The sequence below is a fragment of the Uranotaenia lowii genome, chromosome 3, assembly GCF_029784155.1.
Source record: "Uranotaenia lowii strain MFRU-FL chromosome 3, ASM2978415v1, whole genome shotgun sequence".
Classification (NCBI taxonomy): domain Eukaryota; kingdom Metazoa; phylum Arthropoda; class Insecta; order Diptera; family Culicidae; genus Uranotaenia; species Uranotaenia lowii.
Genome location: NC_073693.1, coordinates 10,421,321 through 10,440,128, shown reverse-complemented (window position 1 = coordinate 10,440,128; position 18,808 = coordinate 10,421,321). Strand labels below are relative to the sequence as shown.

The window sequence follows — 18,808 nt, the reverse complement described above, 5'->3', positions numbered from 1 at the left end:
TGACTGTGATCTGAAATATAGGCCCTATTAGCCAAATAGGTATAAGATACATCTTAGATCCAAAAAATACAAATTTTCGAAAAATTTAATAGAAAATGAACAAACACAACAAATTAAAAGCTTTTTTTTTGAAAAAAGGGTTTACATATACCGCAGTGCTTAAAAGAGTACAATAAAAAAAATTTCAAAAGAGAAGGATAAACTTTAAGAAAATCAAAAGAAATCAGAGTTATTTAAAATCATTCAAATGCTGTCAATTTGTTGAGAGTAATAGGTAAGATTAAGCAAAGAAATAAAAGATAAAGCTCGGTCCGACCCGGTTTCCCAAATATCGTGGCCCGGATGCTCGGATTCATCCAAAATCGAAAAAAATCCGTAATGCACATTTTTTTCTAAATGCACGATTTTTTTAGCTTGTTTCATCAGAATACACATGCAAACATTTTTTGGAAATCTTAAATTTAAACTGAACACCGCTGACTTTTTCTCTTGAATTTTCATAAGAAAAGCATGGATTTAGGTCATATTTTTAACCGAAAATTTCAAAATCCAATGTCAGGATTTTGCAAGGTTTTTGGGTAATAATGCCTATATTTGCTCGAACCGAAAACGCTTAGAAAATATTCAGGAATACTTAGGTATGACGTATATGATAATTATAAATTTGCTCATGTTTTTTCCAACCAATGAAAAGAGAAAAGTCAGGGACTGAATATTCCTATTTGGATTATTGGAAGCAAAAGTTATTTTAGATGTTATGCTGACAAACCACACCAAACCTGATAAAATACTTGGTTTCACAATGAATGTAATGAATGTAATGTTCGTTAATATTATGTCATGTTATATAAAGTAATGTAATGTTATGTAATATTAATTAATGTTATGTAATGTTATGTAATGTTATGTAATGTTATGTAATGTTATGTAATTTTATGTAATTTTATGTAATGTTATGTAATTTTATGTAATGTTATGTTATGTAATGTTATGTAATGTTATGTAATGTTATGTAATGTTATGTAATGTTATGTAATGTTATGTAATGTTATGTAATGTTATGTAATGTTATGTAATGTTATGTAATGTTATGTAATGTTATGTAATGTTATGTAATGTTATGTAATGTTATGTAATGTTATGTAATGTTATGTCATGTTATGTAATGTTATGTAATGTTATGTAATGTTATGTAATGTTATGTAATGTTATGTAATGTTATGTAATGTTATGTAATGTTATGTAATGTTATGTAATGTTATGTAATGTTATGTAATGTTATGTAATGTTATGTAATGTTATGTAATGTTATGTAATGTGTAACGTTTTGATGGCTAAGAAAAAGTTAAAATCATGACACGCAAAATCCAAAGAAAAAATACTGTCTTACGCGCCAAATTCCAGAAGGAATTTGCCAGCACTTCGTTACTTTTGCCCGGCGGCTAGCGGGATGTCGTGGATCCACAGCTGGTTATTTGGAAAACGGTTCAAAAGATATTCGGTACAAAATTTGAAAAAGGTGCGGTCCGGCCCGATTGCCCGGATTTCGTTGAGAAAAGCCCAGATTTCTCCCGAATTTACTCACTTTATTTGTAAAATCAATCAAAAGAAATGAAATAAGCTTATTATATTTTTTGGTATTTAAGTCAAATGCGTTTTTTTTTTGAATTTCAATTAAAATAATCATATTCGCTTTTTTTCGACGCCCAAAAAACGATTTAAAACTCCTGATTATTTCGACGAAAAACAATTTTTTTCAAGTGTTTTGGTCTTCATTTTCGATGAATAACTTTTTGTGTTTTGACCAAATGTGCTTGAATATTGTCTGGTTTTTGGCTTGAAATTTGAAAATCAAATGCTCAGATTTTGCAAGGTTTTAAGATAAAATAGCCCGGATACATTCGGGAGAAGTTCTGTCAACCAGGGCCGTAGGAAAAACATGCTCATGGGAGAGGGGTTTGAGTGAGATTTTTTTTCCCTATTAAATTTGTGTGGTTCCTATCTAATTATGAAGTTTAGAGTAATTTTACGTTAAAAGTTAAGTATTTGCTTGAAATTCTAACTTCCGAAAATAAGTTCAAGAAGTTACCAATTTTTTCATGGCATTTCAAAAACATAATAAGGAATTTTTTTTTTATACATTTATTTAACGAGGGTATGTAACATAAGTTTTCACCCTTATTCTAATAAGGATTGTTCAAGATTTGGTTTAAAAAAAATCTTTTTGCATTCACTTAAATTAGCTAGAAATAAGCTATTTGTTTTAAAACCTAGACCATAAATATTTTAAGCATTGAGAAAGTTTATCAAACATTTAGAAACAAAAATAAGAGATTAAGTTTGCGGTTCAAATTCAGATTTATTTTCTTATCTTGTAAACTCGATTGAAATTTAAGATTATAGTCCGAAGCTATATTTTTGAAAAATGTACTATGTACATAAATAATGTTACACAATAAACCTACAAAATATATTTCCAGCATAATTTTCACTTCAAAACTAAACATAAGTTCTTTGAATAACCAAAATTTATCGTTAATAATTTATTGCCAAAGCCTGTGAAAAAAAAATAAAAACCTAGATTTTTCAATGAAAGATATCTTCAAAATGAATCCAAATCTATTCAAAATTTGTCAAATCTAATTTGTAATAGCTTATAAAACTGCGATCTCCTGCATTTTGAATCATTAATTAAATTCTTCCATTATTATCAAAACTTAACTTCGAGTTTAATCTGAATCTAATCATAAATTTTTCCGGTTCTGATTCTAAATTTTGGCTTTTTACCCTAAGTTCAAAATCTGAGTTCCAAATTTGAAAACTATTTTTGAATCTAAGTTGCAGTTTATTTCCCAATAACTATGAATCAAAAAGTAAAATTTGTATCAGAAACCTCAACCAGAAATTTCTTATATGAATTTTGAATTTATGGCACACAACATGATTTTTTTTTCAGTTACTCATTTAAAATTCAGCTTGTGAAGCAAAAAGAAAATGACGATGAAACTGTTCCGGTTATTTTCAACTCTAGATTACCATTAAAATTTTCAGTGTCAATTTTGCATAGGAATTAAAATTAAAAATTTCGAATCCAAATCTAAAAAAAATATTTGTAGTTTAAAGATATTTTTTTTCGTATCCCGAAATCATGAGTTTTTAATATGCTCAATGTAACTAGTTTAAGATTGAAATGCAAAACCAAAATTCGAATCAAGGATTTGTCCCAAATCACAGCCGTCGAATTTTATTGTTTAGTAGCTAACTGGGAACCAAAAAATCCGGAATGATTCTAACCAAATATCCAAATTAATCAATAAAAATCATGAAAAAACATTTGAAAATTTGTTTGTTGAAACTCATTAGCAAATTTTAAATCATATTTCATGTTTCCAAAAAAATGTTTTTGTTAATTTTGATAAAATTTATCCAAATACCCAAATTAAATTTTTGTTTGATTTTGCAGATATAGTAAAATATAATGGGAAAAATCGAGGCAATCTGGCCACGAGTTCGAGCCCAAGAGTAAACATCGAACACAGTTGTACCGGATAAGTTTTTCAATAACGATCCGCCAACTGTAACGTTGATAAAGTCGCGAATGCCATAAACATGGTAAAACGACTATAATCGAAACGAAAAAAAAAGAGGCAATCTGGCAATCTTGGACTGATCTTATTGAAAATCGATATTCTATCAACAAATGAGAAAACTTATGAAAAATGTGTAGTGGAGATTTTAGCTTTAGTTTTGAGTTGAGGTTGTTACTCTTGAATAATTTTGGATATTCACCAAAATTTCATTACGAATTTTAAATTCTGAGTTTAGAGAAGAACATTTCATTTGCCATTTAGGTCCCTCGTTCCTACGGCCATGCTGTCAATCTCATGTATTCAAAATTTACCATGCAATATCTCATTTTTTTTTTTATTTTTTTAAAAGAAAAAATCTTAAACAATTGTTTTCTTCAAATTTCGAAGAATATAGTGGTATAAAATTTACTACTTAAAAAAAATCTGTATCATTGCATTCCTTAAAGTTTTGTAGATGAAAATTTGAGTGGATTATGATCGTGTAAAGAAAAATCGTATGGCACTGTCAATTTTTTGAAATATTTGAAAATATTTTTTACTTCGTTAAATTAATTCAAATAAATCAATAAACTCATCCTAAAAACTAACCTACTAAATTAACAACACAATTTGTTTTTTTTTTGTTTTGGCAAAAAAAGTTAATAATTCCGGGTAAAATCCGGGCTTTTCAATGAAATCCGAGCAACCGGCAAACCCGGATAAAACCGGGCAGTCTGGCAACCTTATCCTAGCTCTTTAAAACGTAGAACGTAACTCAAAAAGATATTTACATCTTTTTGAGTTACAATTGTGTACTCAAAGTTTTCGACTATAAGTTTCTCAAATCTATTAGGCTGGAACAAATATCAAATTCTTCTTTTGTCACTTCCCCCCCCTCCCCCTTCTAAATTTCAAAAAAACCCGAAGGGGGGGAATAAATAAAGTTTTAAGTATTTTATGTAAATTTCGAAAAATTTATCGAATATCCGAAAGATTACAAGACTAAGAATCTAATTTTTGAAGGTGGGAGTCATTTCACCTTTTGAGTTCTTAATTTTATTGAATTTTGTTGCATACAAGCTTTCGTGCAATTTATTCCAATTTTTTGTTTCTCGCATTATTTTTTATTGTCCCCCCCTCGTGATGCTCCAACTCCGAGTGACAAAAGAAGGATTTGAAATTTGTTCCGGCCTCATTATATCTTATTATTATATCTTATTAATCTTTATTAATCTTTTGTTATATCTTATTTCGAATGACATTCTTAAAAAGTATCGATTTAATTTATAACGACAAAAAAATTGTGTCAAATTAAGATAAAATATTATAATGATATCTTAATATCCTTATTTATTATGCATAGAACTTTCCATGAAACACGGACATCGAATTCAACGATTCAAACCGAACTTTAATGGGTTTCGCTAAACAGATTCATAAATTTGAACAAAATTTTGGTAAACAAAATTGGAGCATGGTTTTAGAAAATAATGTGGGTTCTAGTGAAAATTTTTCTAGAAGCATTCAAATCTTGAGAAGTTATTATTATGTAAGGTTTTGTTCTGCTCAATATCAAATTTTGCTATCTGAATGAGATATAATCTTGATATGAGCGTAAAAAAATGATATAATGTAACTATGATCGTATAGGTTATTTAATATATTTTTAAATATTCAAACATTCTACGAGTGCTGAATTATAACTCATTTCAATAGAAAAAAAAACTGAGTATCAAGATATTTCAGCTTGATATAAAATTTAGTTTTTCCCTCCAGATTGGGATTACACTCCATAGTTCCAAAAAATATGGCCGTATAACGAAATGCCATATAATGAATCACTAATTTTCATACATAACCATATCACAAGATATGACGATTACAGAATTCAGCAAAAAATTAAAAATCTAAATTTATCTAAACTGGAAACAATTAAGGAACAATTTTTGGTTATATTTATGATTGTCGGTACTGAAATGATTTGCACAACTTTGAAAAAAAAAATTTTTTTTTTTGAACGACTCTCTATCTTACAAATTCCAGTTATTGAATTGTCAAATTGAACTTTCCTAGGAAGTCGACCTGCCTTGACACTACATACCTTCTTGAAAGTCTATAATATAAGCATGTAAGCTGAACTTTTTATAATACCGTTTCTGTTTTTGTGATTTTAATTTGAAGGACAGTTTCAACTAAAAAGTGAAAAATTCGTGACAAATTCCGAAAATCGTCACAAACACAAATTTATTTGCTTTACAATTCTTTGCCAGACCTAAAAAACACCCTTCATTTTTTTTCTCACAGGATTTTCAAAGCAAGTTGGTTTATAATGATGAATCATTCATCAATACCACCCCATATAATATCACTCATTTAATCGATATTCAAAAGGTGCTTGTGGGTTGACTTTGGTGAGAAACCGCAAAAACCATAAAATCATCTACAGAGCAGAATTCGATTACGTTACAAATATAACGGTGCCTTTTTGTTGAACGAGGGATTCCAGTAACATCATTAAATATCGAAAAAAAAAAACTTTCATGAAGAAAATTCAAACCGATAAACTGTTGTAAAATACAAAAACAAAGTAACGGACGAATATGTTATCAACTTTATTAACAACAAAATTCAAAATCAACTGCGAGGGGCTTTCTGTAGATTCCAATAGATTGCTGCATCTACAATGTTGGTTCCTCGTAGAAAGTCAACCGCAACAATATTTGCAGTCGGTCCAAACTCATTGAAGTACCATTGATTGATGTTTGGGTTCACTAAGTCAGCCGATGTTCGAAGCCCTGGATCATTCCCCGTCACTACTCCCAAAACACTAGGAGTGAATTGAGCCATATCAGCAATAGGTTGATTGGAATTGTGATTTGGCATTTGCTGGTGAACTTCGGTCAAATAGTTGTACAGATTCTTCAGGTTCTGCACATTGGCCCATTTTTGTTTGACTCCAGGCCACAACAGGTCCTTATACTTTTGTACCACATGCCCGTAGTTATAGCTTAGAATGACAGTCTTTCCGGAGTTCCAAATATCCTGCAGCTTCCCATTCCAACCAATCGCTGGACTAGCCAAAACATCCCCCAAACTTGCTTTGAACAGTTCGACCAACTTGTCATGAACTTCCGCGTGATCTTCTCCGTTTTCGATGTTGTGCATATCGACAATTATGATTTCCTTGGTTTCCAGAGCGTATTCGCGTATATGATTTAAATCTGTGACTAACTCATGCCAGTTTATAAATCCATGAGCTGCCTAAAACGGAGGACTTTTGGAAGGATGATAGCCGACCCTTAGATCGATGTAACGAATGCCTCGGAGCAGTTGTTGCCGGATGTTATCATTCTGAGTGATACCATATTTCTGCGGAAGACTGTTCGGATTGGCTGGGCCAAGTTTATACGATGCCGAGTCATGCGTTCCCGGGATGAACAGTTCGCGAATTCTGAACCTAGCCAAGTGCTCTTTTAGGTCATTCATCCATGTTGGATAAACTTTCATACAAAAAACAGACAAGGTTTTCCCACTTTCATCGACGAGATAAGCATGATAATCCAAACACTTTGTAGAAACACTTACTTTGTCCATGGTTTTGGAATCGAAAAACACTGTTTTGAGCTGCCCAGATTCACTTTTCGGCTTGATTGAGTGATAAGCTTCCCATTTCACACCGCCGAAGTCGTAGTACCATCTGGTTCCGTAAAACCAGGATTCAGTTTTGGTGAAAGAATCGATAGGAAAATGTTGAGCTAACACTATGTATGCAGCCGGTTGCCGGAAGTTTTTCCAGTGAACGGTGATCCAATGAGGAGTTGCGGCTTGTACGGTAAATTCAACATCGTCACGTACTGGTTCGTCTGAGGCAGCTGTGATAGGTAAAAAAAAAGTTAGGACATTATATACCTCAATGGTTTACGAAACACTTCAAAACCTTACCCATCCGGTAAGAAAGCCCATTCTGGCTGATGGACATCAACACCAGTAAGGTAAACAAAAAACAGAGACCGAGGTTCATTGCAATTCAATTGTCAACCTGAAGAAGCTAATCAAACTACTATAATGACCTGAAGCTGAAGCTTTATTTATAATGGATTGCGCAACGATTCTGGAGATTTACTATTATCTATGGAATTAGCTTTCACTATCTCTTATCGATCGTGTGAATCCCAATTTTCTTACCTTCCTACATATTTTGATGAAGGTTCCGACTTATCAATTATAAGAGAAATGATGAAACAAGATTATCAAAAACTTATCAAATCGACATGAGTTCCAAAAAATGACAAAAATGACAAAAATGACAAAAATGACAAAAATGACAAAAATGACAAAAATGACAAAAATGACAAAAATGACAAAAATGACAAAAATGACAAAAATGACAAAAATGACAAAAATGACAAAAATGACAAAAATGACAAAAATGACAATAATGGCAAAAATGACAAAAATGACAAAAATGACAAAAATTACAAAAATTACAAAAATTACAAAAATTACAAAAATTACAAAAATTACAAAAATTACAAAAATTACAAAAATGACAAAAATGACAAAAATGACAAAAATGACAAAAATGACAAAAATGACAAAAATGACAAAAATGGCAAAAATGACAAAAATGACAAAAATGACACAAGAATTACAAAAATGACAAAAATGACAAAAATGACATGAATGACAAAAATGTGGGCTCATGGTTTAAGTTCGAATTGCCATCAAAATTAAGAAATGAACAACTGTTTCGAAATTTTTGTTCAAATTTGGTTTTGCATTTTATTCAAGATTGAAACCATTTTCAGGTTTCATCATCCTTGTGACATTCGTGTCTTGAAAATGCAGATCAAAATATTCGAAACTCATATGCTTTTCAATATTATAATTATAATTTTCTGAACTTTGTTACGTAGTGGATATTTTACCTCTTTAATCTCAATAGTCGCGAATATTACTACCAGCACTTTTGCGCCATCTGCGAATGCAGATGTGCTAACAGCCAAGATACTTTGCCCGGACTCTTACCCCAAGGGGGGGGACAATTTGTTTTCACGCTCTACTGAGGGAAGAAGCAAACTGGCAATATCGTTGGGAATATATGTCGGCTCTTTGAAAATCAATGCAAGCGCATTTCAATCCCAAAGATCTCAAAGGATTCAATAAAGTACAACGACTTACCAACGAATTGCCAACTACGTCTTCTGGGTGTCCAAACATAGGCCGTCGGATTGCCTCTTCAGTCAGACAGGGGTTAGTTTTGAATCACCACACTTACGTCGACTTCCGATACTATTACGAAGGCTATCGATTTTCAACTCGCAATGTACTACGGCGACAATTCCAAACCACGGCGATTTTCTACTTCCGTTACAACTCTATATAGCTACGACTCTTTAGCAACATCCGACTCATAACAAGGTTCCAGGGATAGAGAGCTGGCTCATGTCTTGCCAGCTTTCAGGAAAACTTTTCCCACCGCCCTTCTTCTGAGGTTTTCCTCAAACCCAATGCCCAGACAATGCAAAAAAGACGCGCGAGTAGTTTAAGCATTTTTTTGGTGGTCGTAGTCGACCATCCCTTAGTTAGCCATTGCGCTTTAAGGACGCCCTCTCGATCTTAGGTCAAGAAGCGTCGCTTACACTGAGTAAATCTAGATCTTTAAAGAGTTTCACTAAAATTACTAACGATATTGCCAAAAAGCTTCGGGAGCATTTGTTGCCACGCAACAACTTGTACAAAAATAATTTAGAAACCATCCTGGGTTTTGTTACATTTTCAGATTTGAAGTTCTATAACTTAATTCTCATGCAAACTTAAAACATAACAAAGCTTAAAAATGGCGATCCAGAATTGAAAGCTCAAGATCAGATTTATCATTTGAAACTTATTTTTCCATTTCAGAATCACACATTGGATTAAACATGAATAATCGAAATAATGAATTCAGATAGAAACCCAAAACACCAGAATTTTGATTAAAGATTTACAAAATAAAAATTACTCCTTGGCTGGTATTTAAAATTCTGATTCCGAATTAAAATGAAAAAATCTTTTTTTTTGTAAATTCAGTGATCTTATTGAAATCCGGAAACAGATCCAAAATTCTATTTTGAATTTATATTCAGATTCATCTTGTAAATGAGTTGACCGATAAAAATATTCAGATGACAGTTTCTTCGAGAAATCCAAGTCACAAGAGATCGCAGACTAATATTATTTTTAAATTCAAATTCTAAATTCACAATATTTAATCAATGTCAGTTGTGTATACAAACTCCTCTGAAATTCACAAATATAAAGAAGAATTTAAAATGATGATGAAAGTTTTGTTCAACGCAATAAACTGATTTACAATTTGAAAAAATTATCCACCAGACTTAAATTATGGAATTCATTTTTCATTAAAAGTATTTGCTGAAACATATAATCTTCACGTTGAAAAAAAAACTGTTGGAATTTTAATTTTTTCTTGGTGTTTTCTTCTAAAAGAGTCGAATCACAAGCTAAAATCTTAAATTTGAATCAAGTTTGTTAGAATCAGATTCTTGCCACATTTTAATCTCTTACTATTACTTTTGAAAATTTGTATCATATCAATGATGGATAAAATTTTTCAATTTGCACAAGAGTCTCGTAGATACAGCTTATTTGATTTAAACATGGATCCATTTCTAACTCTAACCAAACCAACCAAATTCACCAGACTCGTGACTAAGTTCAAACATAACCGCTGAAACTAAGTTCTCTAATCTGTTACTAAAGGCTACATTTTACAAATTTAGCTTACAATTAAAGATCTAAGGACATATTTTTCAAAATTCCAAGTAAAAACGAAAAAAAATTAATGTTAAAGAATTTAAAGTGAATAAAAACAGTACCGTAAACTGGGGTAACTTTGATCAGCGGGGTAACTTTGACCAACATGGAATTTTGGCAGATAATCATCATTAACTAAGTTTAAAGTTAAAATACCTGAAAACTGTTTACTACGTTTGAAAGCCTATAAATTAAGTTACAAATAACCTAAATTTGGTTTTTATTAGGAAATTTTTAATGTTACTTAAAATGTAACTTTATAATCTTAAAATATCTCGTTTTTTGAAGGCCCACAAACAAACATCTCTCCTGATCAAATTTAAGCATTTAGGAGCAAATAGGTTGTTGAATGTGTAAGTTCAACTATTTTCTTGGTTCAGGTTTAGTTTAAGTGTTATTTTTGTGGTCATTTGATGTTAATTTTTGGATATTGAAAAAAATTGGTAATTTTAAATGAAAAAGCCCATTTCGAAAAAAAGGTTAAAACCCCTATCAAATGGTTAAGTTTGAAGCACAAAAGAACAGGGGAACAGTGCGAGGACTCAGGGAATTGCATATAGATAAAATTTCATTTGTTTTTGAGGCCAAAAAATATTATCTAAGAAATGTTCAAAATGTTTGCGCCTAAATGTATGCAGCAACATTGTAAATCTTATGAGTATATTTGTTTTTGAAAGAATACGTTGAAAATTCAATCCTAACAAAAATTACTGTTCATAATGTTTATGCCTTCTGAGCTTAATGGCACCATTACAATAATTTTTAAGATGTTAAGGTACGTAAAAACCTTTATGATCAAAGTTACCCCGAAACTCGAAATCTGGTTTTGTAACAAACATTTAATTAAGACCACCAATGTCGTTTGAATGTACTGCAATCAATGATCATGTTTAATACTCCTCACCTCAGTAAGTGTTTAAAAGCTTTTAGTTATTACAAAAAAGTAACCCCCTCCAAAATATTCAAAAATGAATGAAAAAAGTGATCAAAGTTCCCCCAGTTTACGGTACCTTTTTTAAAAAAAATTCATTCATGCTTTGTTGAGCGAAAATATGATACAAAGATATGAACCAAAGACCGTTAATTATGTATAGAGATCGTGCTGTTTTTCTCTCAAACAAATCGTTGAAGACGGCAACACTTTATTTATAGTGCTACCGGCTCTGTGAGATAAGATCTAAGCTTTGCAGCTTTCTTCTCAAGCGTTGCAGCTTTCCATTCAAATTTTGAGAAAAAGCACATCACCGCACCAAATCAAGTTTCACTTCACTTACAAAATAATTGTGCTTATATTGATTACAGTATTTTAATAGCACTCTTCTGAGTTGGCGCTTGTGTCACGTTACCAAAATTTTGTGGAAGCCGATAGATAATCCTGACCAAACCCATAAGCAGGCTCGGTCCCACAGAAAAAAAAACAAAAATTATGTTGATTTTCCAGAGCGAAATATCCAACTTTACCCTACAAACTTAAAAGTTCAAATTACTGCATGTGCTAGAATATGCTAAAACTTTCTTCAGTTCCTCGACTGTCTTCACTACCTTAGGTTGTTTAAGAAGGTGCTGCTTCATAATAGCCCAGTACTTTATTGTCCGCATACCACTTTAGCGCGTTCTTGGAGTTGTGGCATGAGGCCAAATCCGGCCAGAAGATTGTTGGGACGTTGTGGGCCTTCATGAGAGGTAGCAGCCGCTTCTGTAGGCACTCTTTCATGTCCGTTCATCGTGTCCTGGTTCACGAAAGGTGCACTCCGCTTCCCTCACGTGCAGATGGCTTGTCAAACCAGCAATTTCTTCGCAAATTTGGACATCTTCTTAGTGCGGCATGCTCCGGAACGCTGAACTTATCCTTGGCCGTGAAAAATAGGTTGCCGGGGATCTGTTTGAAGTCGGCCTTCACATATGTTTCGTCGTCCATGATGCAGCATTCAACTTGCGTCAGCATGTTGAGGTATAACTTCCTGGCACGGTTTTTGGCGGACTTCTTCTGCTTCTCGTCGCGATTCGAAGCCCAGCCTTAGTTTTGGCCTTCTGGACAAAACTTAGGTGCATCTTCACAGCCACATCTCTAACGGAGGCGTCCGGGTTTCGGTTGACGGCCCCAATTACGCGGTTGTGATTTTTGGTGTTGTACGGAATACTTTTTCCTTCACTTCTGGGCTTCCGATCAGTGGTCAATCGTTCCTACAACCGCTTAATCACTCGCGACACTGTGGAATTCGCGATTCCCAACGTTTTAGCGATGTAACGATGTGAGAGATCCTTGTTCTCGTGATGAATGCGCAAGATTTTATCACGCACGGGCTGTTCTTTCGATTCCATTTCCAGAAGCGAGTTTTGATCACAGGACTTTAAAACTTGCAGGATGTAAACAATGCACTATGAACTAAATCCACCCAAATTTTCGTGAAATTCTACCCAACAGTTAAAAAGTTGGAAAAATTTCATAGTGTGGCAATTTCATCGTGGACACCCTTTATATACAAAGTGTCGGTATGTTCAGTGTTAATTACCTTAACAGATCGCTATTTCTTTGCTCAATAAATTGGCCCGTCTTCTTATAAGTCAAGAAAGATTCCATTCACTGCCAAACTAAGGGTTTTTCTATTTTGGTTATTCTTTTTAAGGCGTAATTTTATCCAATGAGATGATGAAAACGCATGTTTCCGTAGAAATTTGAAAACTTGAAGCTAAACCCGGAGGTAGAATTGCATACTATCGACTATTGGAAACAAAGAATTGTTTGCTTCCTCTCTCAATTCACAGTGGACCCGCTCGAAAATTCGTTGCGATGTGGCTTTCCCCATTTGCCAATCCCCCGTGTTATTTAGTAATGAGTAGTTACACCATCGTTGAGTTCATACACTCTGGTCAGCTATTGACACTTTTGGTGAAGGACGTGCTGCCAAGTTTAGGTGATGGTTATATCTGGTATGGACGCGAGTGAGAAGCAATTGAAACTTCATCCAACTATTGACCAATTTTACGGGTTTTCTTGAGAAGATAAAGAGTAGTTTTTCGCTTCCATCCCCAATGAAACGGCCAATATTAGGAACAGGGGGCCATGGTTGAGAGCAGATCAGTCAGTTATATATTAGAGAGTAGGTATTTATCGCAAGGAATTCCAGCTTTCTCAATCCGAACGCTTTTACTTTTTTACTGAGAGCAAGTGTATTCTTCCCAAGACATTTAAAGGTGCATGTAACTTTAAGGTTAGAACCTAAAGAAACCTTTTTATAAACCAACTTCCAATACACTTCCCTACTGTGTATTGTAATGCTGCGCTCCCAAAGATTGTTTCTATAAATGAATTCAAATGCGTTCATGATATTTATACGTTTTTTATATAACCAGAAATTGGAGCTATTACTCAAACTACAACAAAGATACGTTGAAGAATTTAAGGGATCGCACTCTACAGTGTAACCTCAACTCCTCGGAACTCGCTGAAGATTCCAATAGATTGCTGCATCCACAATGCTGGTTCCTCGTAAGAAATCAACCGCAACAATATTTGCAGTCGGTCCGAAATCATTAAAGTACCATTGGTTGACGTGCGGGTTCACCAAGTCAGCCGAAGCTCGAAGTCCAGGGTCTTTTCCGGTGACAACACCCAATACAGTTGGAGTGAATTCTGCCATGTCAGCAAACGGTTGGACGGAATTTGGACTAGCCTGCTGATTACGAAAGCTCGTTAGATAGCTATACAAATTTTCAATGTTCTGAACATTTGGCCATTTCTGTTGAATTTCCGGCCAAACTAGATTCGGATATTTCTGTACCACATCACCATTGTTGTAGCTTACTAACACGGTTCGACCGGAATTCCAAATATCTTGCAACTTTCCATTCCATCCAATCCTTGGGCTGGCCATAACGTCTCCCAAGCTATTGTTTAGCAGCTGTACCAGCTTGTCGTTAACTTCCGCAAAATTTGCTCCATTTTCGATGTTGTGCATATCGACAATTATGATTTCCTTGGTTTCAAGAGCGAATTGACGGATTTGGTCTAGATCCACGGTTAGTTGACGCCAATTCAAGGCACCATGAGCGGACCAAAAAAATGGTCTTATCAAAGGAGTATAGCCAACTCGGAGATCTATGTATCGAACGCCTCGAAGCAGTTGTTGCCGGATGTTGTCGTACTGTGTGATGCCATATTTGTGTATTAAACTGATTGGATTGATGAGACCCGTATTGTACGATGTCGAGTCGTGCGTTCCCGGGATGAACAGTTCTCGGATCCTGAATCTACCCAAATGCACTTTCAAATCATTCATCCAGGTTGGGTAAAGCTTCATACAATAACTGGATAGCACCTTCCCATTTCCATCGACGAAATATGCATAGTAACCAAAGCACTTAGTCGATACGCCCACGCCATTCATCGACTTGGAATCGTAATGAACTGAAATGAGACTTTTCAGAATTACAACCTTCTGTTGAACATTTGATTAACACCATCTAACCTGTTCTCTGTTGACCAGAATCTGCCTTCGGTTGAAAAACAAACGACGCTTGCTTTTGCCTGCCATTATTGGTATCGTAGAGCCACCTAGTTCCGAAAATCCAAGATTCAGTTTTGACGAACGAGTTGATTGGAAAATCTTGAGCCAACACTATGTACGTAGCCGGTCGCCAGAAATTTCTCCAATTGATGACTATCCAATTAGGAATTTCGGCCTGCACGGTGAATTCTACGTCAGATCGAATGGGTAGGTATGAGGGGTCTGCTTAGAAAAAATGGATTGAAAATTTCCCCTTGAATATTTTATATGCTCTTCCGAATCTTACCTGTGCGCTGAGAATCGCATCTCTCACTAATGTTGATTATTCCACATGCAACAAATAAGATAAGCTGGAGATAGTTCATTTTTTTCAAATTTCAGAACAACAAAATCATATCACATATGATTTAATGAACACCCCGACATACGATAGGTTCAAGAAGACTGTGCTAGAAAATAGTTTTATACCTTGATTTTATAGTTTGCTGAATGAGCTTTCGTCATCACGATAATTCCCGTAACTGTTGCCACACCGTTCTTGTTTATTCCAAACTTCATATATTTGGTCAGTAAACAGCCTAGTTCGTACCATTAAACTAGTTGTGATTAACAGGACTATGAAAACAACAGACTATTCATCGAAAAAGAATCATTAAATTTTAGTTTTTCCCTCGAATTTATCTCTAAGTGGCTCTCTTTACAAATTCTAATAAATTTTTTCTAATGATTTGTTCTTTTTCGTTAATTATTAAAACCACCGGTGATTCCTGGCATATCTCCATTGAATACATCTTATCTTGTGTTCTAGATTCCAGGATTAACCCCCTTTTCTTCTTCAGAAATTGCACGATATCTCCGCGCAAAGTGTTTGTTTAGGATTCGCTGCACGTGAAACAGACTCTGCTAGTAGGAAAGTAAAAATGTGGTATTTAAATTTTATTCAATTCTTCAACAATTTCAATTGAAATTTTAATCTTTGAAAGATTTTTAGAGGTATTTTAAATAACAATTAAATATTTTTATGAAAAATCTCTTAAGCAATCTGCTTGAAATTAAAAATTTTGGTCAAAGTTTCGGACAATTTCATCATTTTGTCACAATTTAAAAATCTTAATTCAATTTTAAAACAATTCTCACTTACGAAAATCAAAGATGCCATTCTTCAGCGTGAAAGAATTCCGCACCGCGATAGTAGCAAAATACCCCAGTTTCAGAGAATCTCTACCGAGAAACGCAAACCCAGCTTAGGAAACTGCACGACAACGACGAAGACGAGTTTTGACATCAATTTGACACAAATGTTTCAAAAAACGACAATACTTTGCCACAATCTAGGAATAATTTAAAAATCATTTCACTCAATTTTGACATAATTATGACAAAATAGTGACGGAACTATGTAGCAATTTTCAACATAATTTTGAAACAATGTCAAGATAATTTAAACACCAATTTTGACACAATGTGTTAGTTTTAATTTAAAAAAAAATTCAACTGATTTTGACAAAATATAAAACAATTTTAGACAACATTAAGACACAATTTAAATAGAATCTTGAAAAAATAATTACTTAACGTCTAAAACAATACCAGTGAACATAACTTTAAATATATCGAGAACTTTTTGAAAAATATCGACATAATTTTCAACATAACTTTAAAAGGAATTCTAAAACCATTTACAAAATTTTGACAATTTTGACAATTTTAACAATTTTAACAATTTTGACAATTTTGACAATTTTGACAATTTTGACAATTTTGACAATTTTGAAAATTTTGAAAATTTTGACAATTTTTACAATTTTGACAATTTTGACAATTTTGACAATTTTTACAATTTTGACAATTTTGACAATTTTGACAATTTTGACAATTTTGACAATTTTGACAATTTTGACAATTTTGACAATTTTGACAATTTTGACAATTTCGACAATTTTGACAATTTTGACAATTTTGACAATTTTGACAATTTTGACAATTTTGACAATTTTGACAATTTTGACAATTTTGACAATTTTGACAATTTTGACAATTTTGACAATTTTGACAATTTTGACAATTTTGACAATTTTGACAATTTTGACAATTTTGACAATTTTGACAATTTTGACAATTTTGACAATTTTGACAATTTTGACAATTTTGACAATTTTGACAATTTTGACAATTTTGACAATTTTGACAATTTTGACAATTTTGACAATTTTGACAATTTTGACAATTTTGACAATTTTGACAATTTTGACAATTTTGACAATTTTGACAATTTTGACAATTTTGACAATTTTGACAATTTTGACAATTTTGACAATTTTGACAATTTTGACAATTTTGACAATTTTGACAATTTTGACAATTTTGACAATTTTGACAATTTTGACAATTTTGACAATTTTGACAATTTTGACAATTTTGACAATTTTGACAATTTTGACAATTTTGACAATTTTGACAATTTTGACAATTTTGACAATTTTGACAATTTTGACAATTTTGACAATTTTGACAATTTTGACAATTTTGACAATTTTGACAATTTTGACAATTTTGACAATTTTGACAATTTTGACAATTTTGACAATTTTGACAATTTTGACAATTTTGACAATTTTGACAATTTTGACAATTTTGACAATTTTGACAATTTTGACAATTTTGACAATTTTGACAATTTTGACAATTTTGACAATTTTAACAATTTTGACAATTTTGACAATTTTGACAATTTTGACAATTTTGACAATTTTGACAATTTTGACAATTTTGACAATTTTGACAATTTTAACAATTTTAACAATTTTGACAATTTTGACAATTTTGACAATTTTGACAATTTTGAAAATTTTGAAAATTTTGACAATTTTTACAATTTTGACAATTTTGACAATTTTGACAATTTTGACAATTTTGACAATTTTGACAATTTTGACAATTTTGACAATTTTGACAATTTTGACAATTTTGACAATTTTGACAATTTTGACAATTTTGACAATTTTGACAATTTCGACAATTTTGACAATTTTGACAATTTTGACAATTTTGACAATTTTGACAATTTTGACAATTTTGACAATTTTGACAATTTTGACAATTTTGACAATTTTGACAATTTTGACAATTTTGACAATTTTGACAATTTTGACAATTTTGACAATTTTGACAATTTTGACAATTTTGACAATTTTGACAATTTTGACAATTTTGACAATTTTGACAATTTTGACAATTTTGACAATTTTGACAATTTTGACAATTTTGACAATTTTGACAATTTTGACAATTTTGACAATTTTGACAATTTTGACAATTTTGACAATTTTGACAATTTTGACAATTTTGACAATTTTGACAATTTTGACAATTTTGACAATTTTGACAATTTTGACAATTTTGACAATTTTGACAATTTTGACAATTTTGACAATTTTGACAATTTTGACAATTTTGACAATTTTGACAATTTTGACAATTTTGACAATTTTGACAATTTTGACAATTTTGACAATTTTGACAATTTTGACAATTTTGACAATTTTGACAATTTTGACAATTTTGACAATTTTGACAATTTTGACAATTTTGACAATTTTGACAATTTTGACAATTTTGACAATTTTGACAATTTTGACAATTTTGACAATTTTGACAATTTTGACAATTTTGACAATTTTGACAATTTTGACAATTTTGACAATTTTGACAATTTTGACAATTTTGACAATTTTGACAATTTTGACAATTTTGACAATTTTGACAATTTTGACAATTTTGACAATTTTAACAATTTTGACAATTTTGACAATTTTGACAATTTTGACAATTTTGACAATTTTGACAATTTTGACAATTTTGACAATTTTGACAATTTTGACAATTTTGACAATTTTGACAATTTTGACAATT

The 18,808-nt window shown here is 32.1% G+C and overlaps 3 protein-coding genes across 13 annotated transcripts in view; 1 reads left to right on the top strand and 2 right to left on the bottom strand.

The window, feature by feature from the left end:
• Window positions 1-18,808, top strand: part of LOC129757919 (sex determination protein fox-1-like) — a 680,148-nt gene that overhangs the window by 86,753 nt on the left and 574,587 nt on the right. The window lies entirely within an intron of this gene.
• On the bottom strand, window positions 6,204-7,621 carry LOC129751965 (PI-PLC X domain-containing protein 3-like). Its single transcript, XM_055747762.1, has 3 exons — window positions 7,512-7,621; window positions 6,845-7,441; window positions 6,204-6,811 (listed from the first exon to the last, which is right to left on the bottom strand). Exons 1-3 carry the CDS (start codon window positions 7,588-7,590, stop codon window positions 6,204-6,206), a joined length of 1,284 nt encoding a protein of 427 aa, XP_055603737.1. The 5' UTR covers window positions 7,591-7,621.
• Window positions 13,817-15,304, bottom strand: LOC129751964 (PI-PLC X domain-containing protein 2-like). Its single transcript, XM_055747761.1, has 3 exons — window positions 15,183-15,304; window positions 14,858-15,118; window positions 13,817-14,796 (listed from the first exon to the last, which is right to left on the bottom strand). The coding sequence occupies exons 1-3, from the start codon at window positions 15,259-15,261 to the stop codon at window positions 13,817-13,819; spliced, it is 1,320 nt and encodes a 439-aa protein (XP_055603736.1). The 5' UTR covers window positions 15,262-15,304.

Bases quoted from the DNA above. Each gene is read 5' to 3' on its own strand.
- LOC129751965 (XM_055747762.1), bottom strand. From the start codon at position 7,590: ATGAACCTCGGTCTCTGTTTTTTGTTTACCTTACTGGTGTTGATGTCC. The intron at 7,442-7,511 runs GTAAGGTTTTGA...TACCTATCACAG, and splicing joins TGGGCTTTCTTACCGGATGG to CTGCCTCAGACGAACCAGTA. The intron at 6,812-6,844 runs GTCCTCCGTTTT...ATGGATTTATAA, and splicing joins CGGCTATCATCCTTCCAAAA to ACTGGCATGAGTTAGTCACA.
- LOC129751964 (XM_055747761.1), bottom strand. From the start codon at position 15,261: ATGAACTATCTCCAGCTTATCTTATTTGTTGCATGTGGAATAATCAAC. The intron at 15,119-15,182 runs GTAAGATTCGGA...TTTTCTAAGCAG, and splicing joins ATGCGATTCTCAGCGCACAG to ACCCCTCATACCTACCCATT. The intron at 14,797-14,857 runs GTTAGATGGTGT...GTCTCATTTCAG, and splicing joins TTCTGGTCAACAGAGAACAG to TTCATTACGATTCCAAGTCG.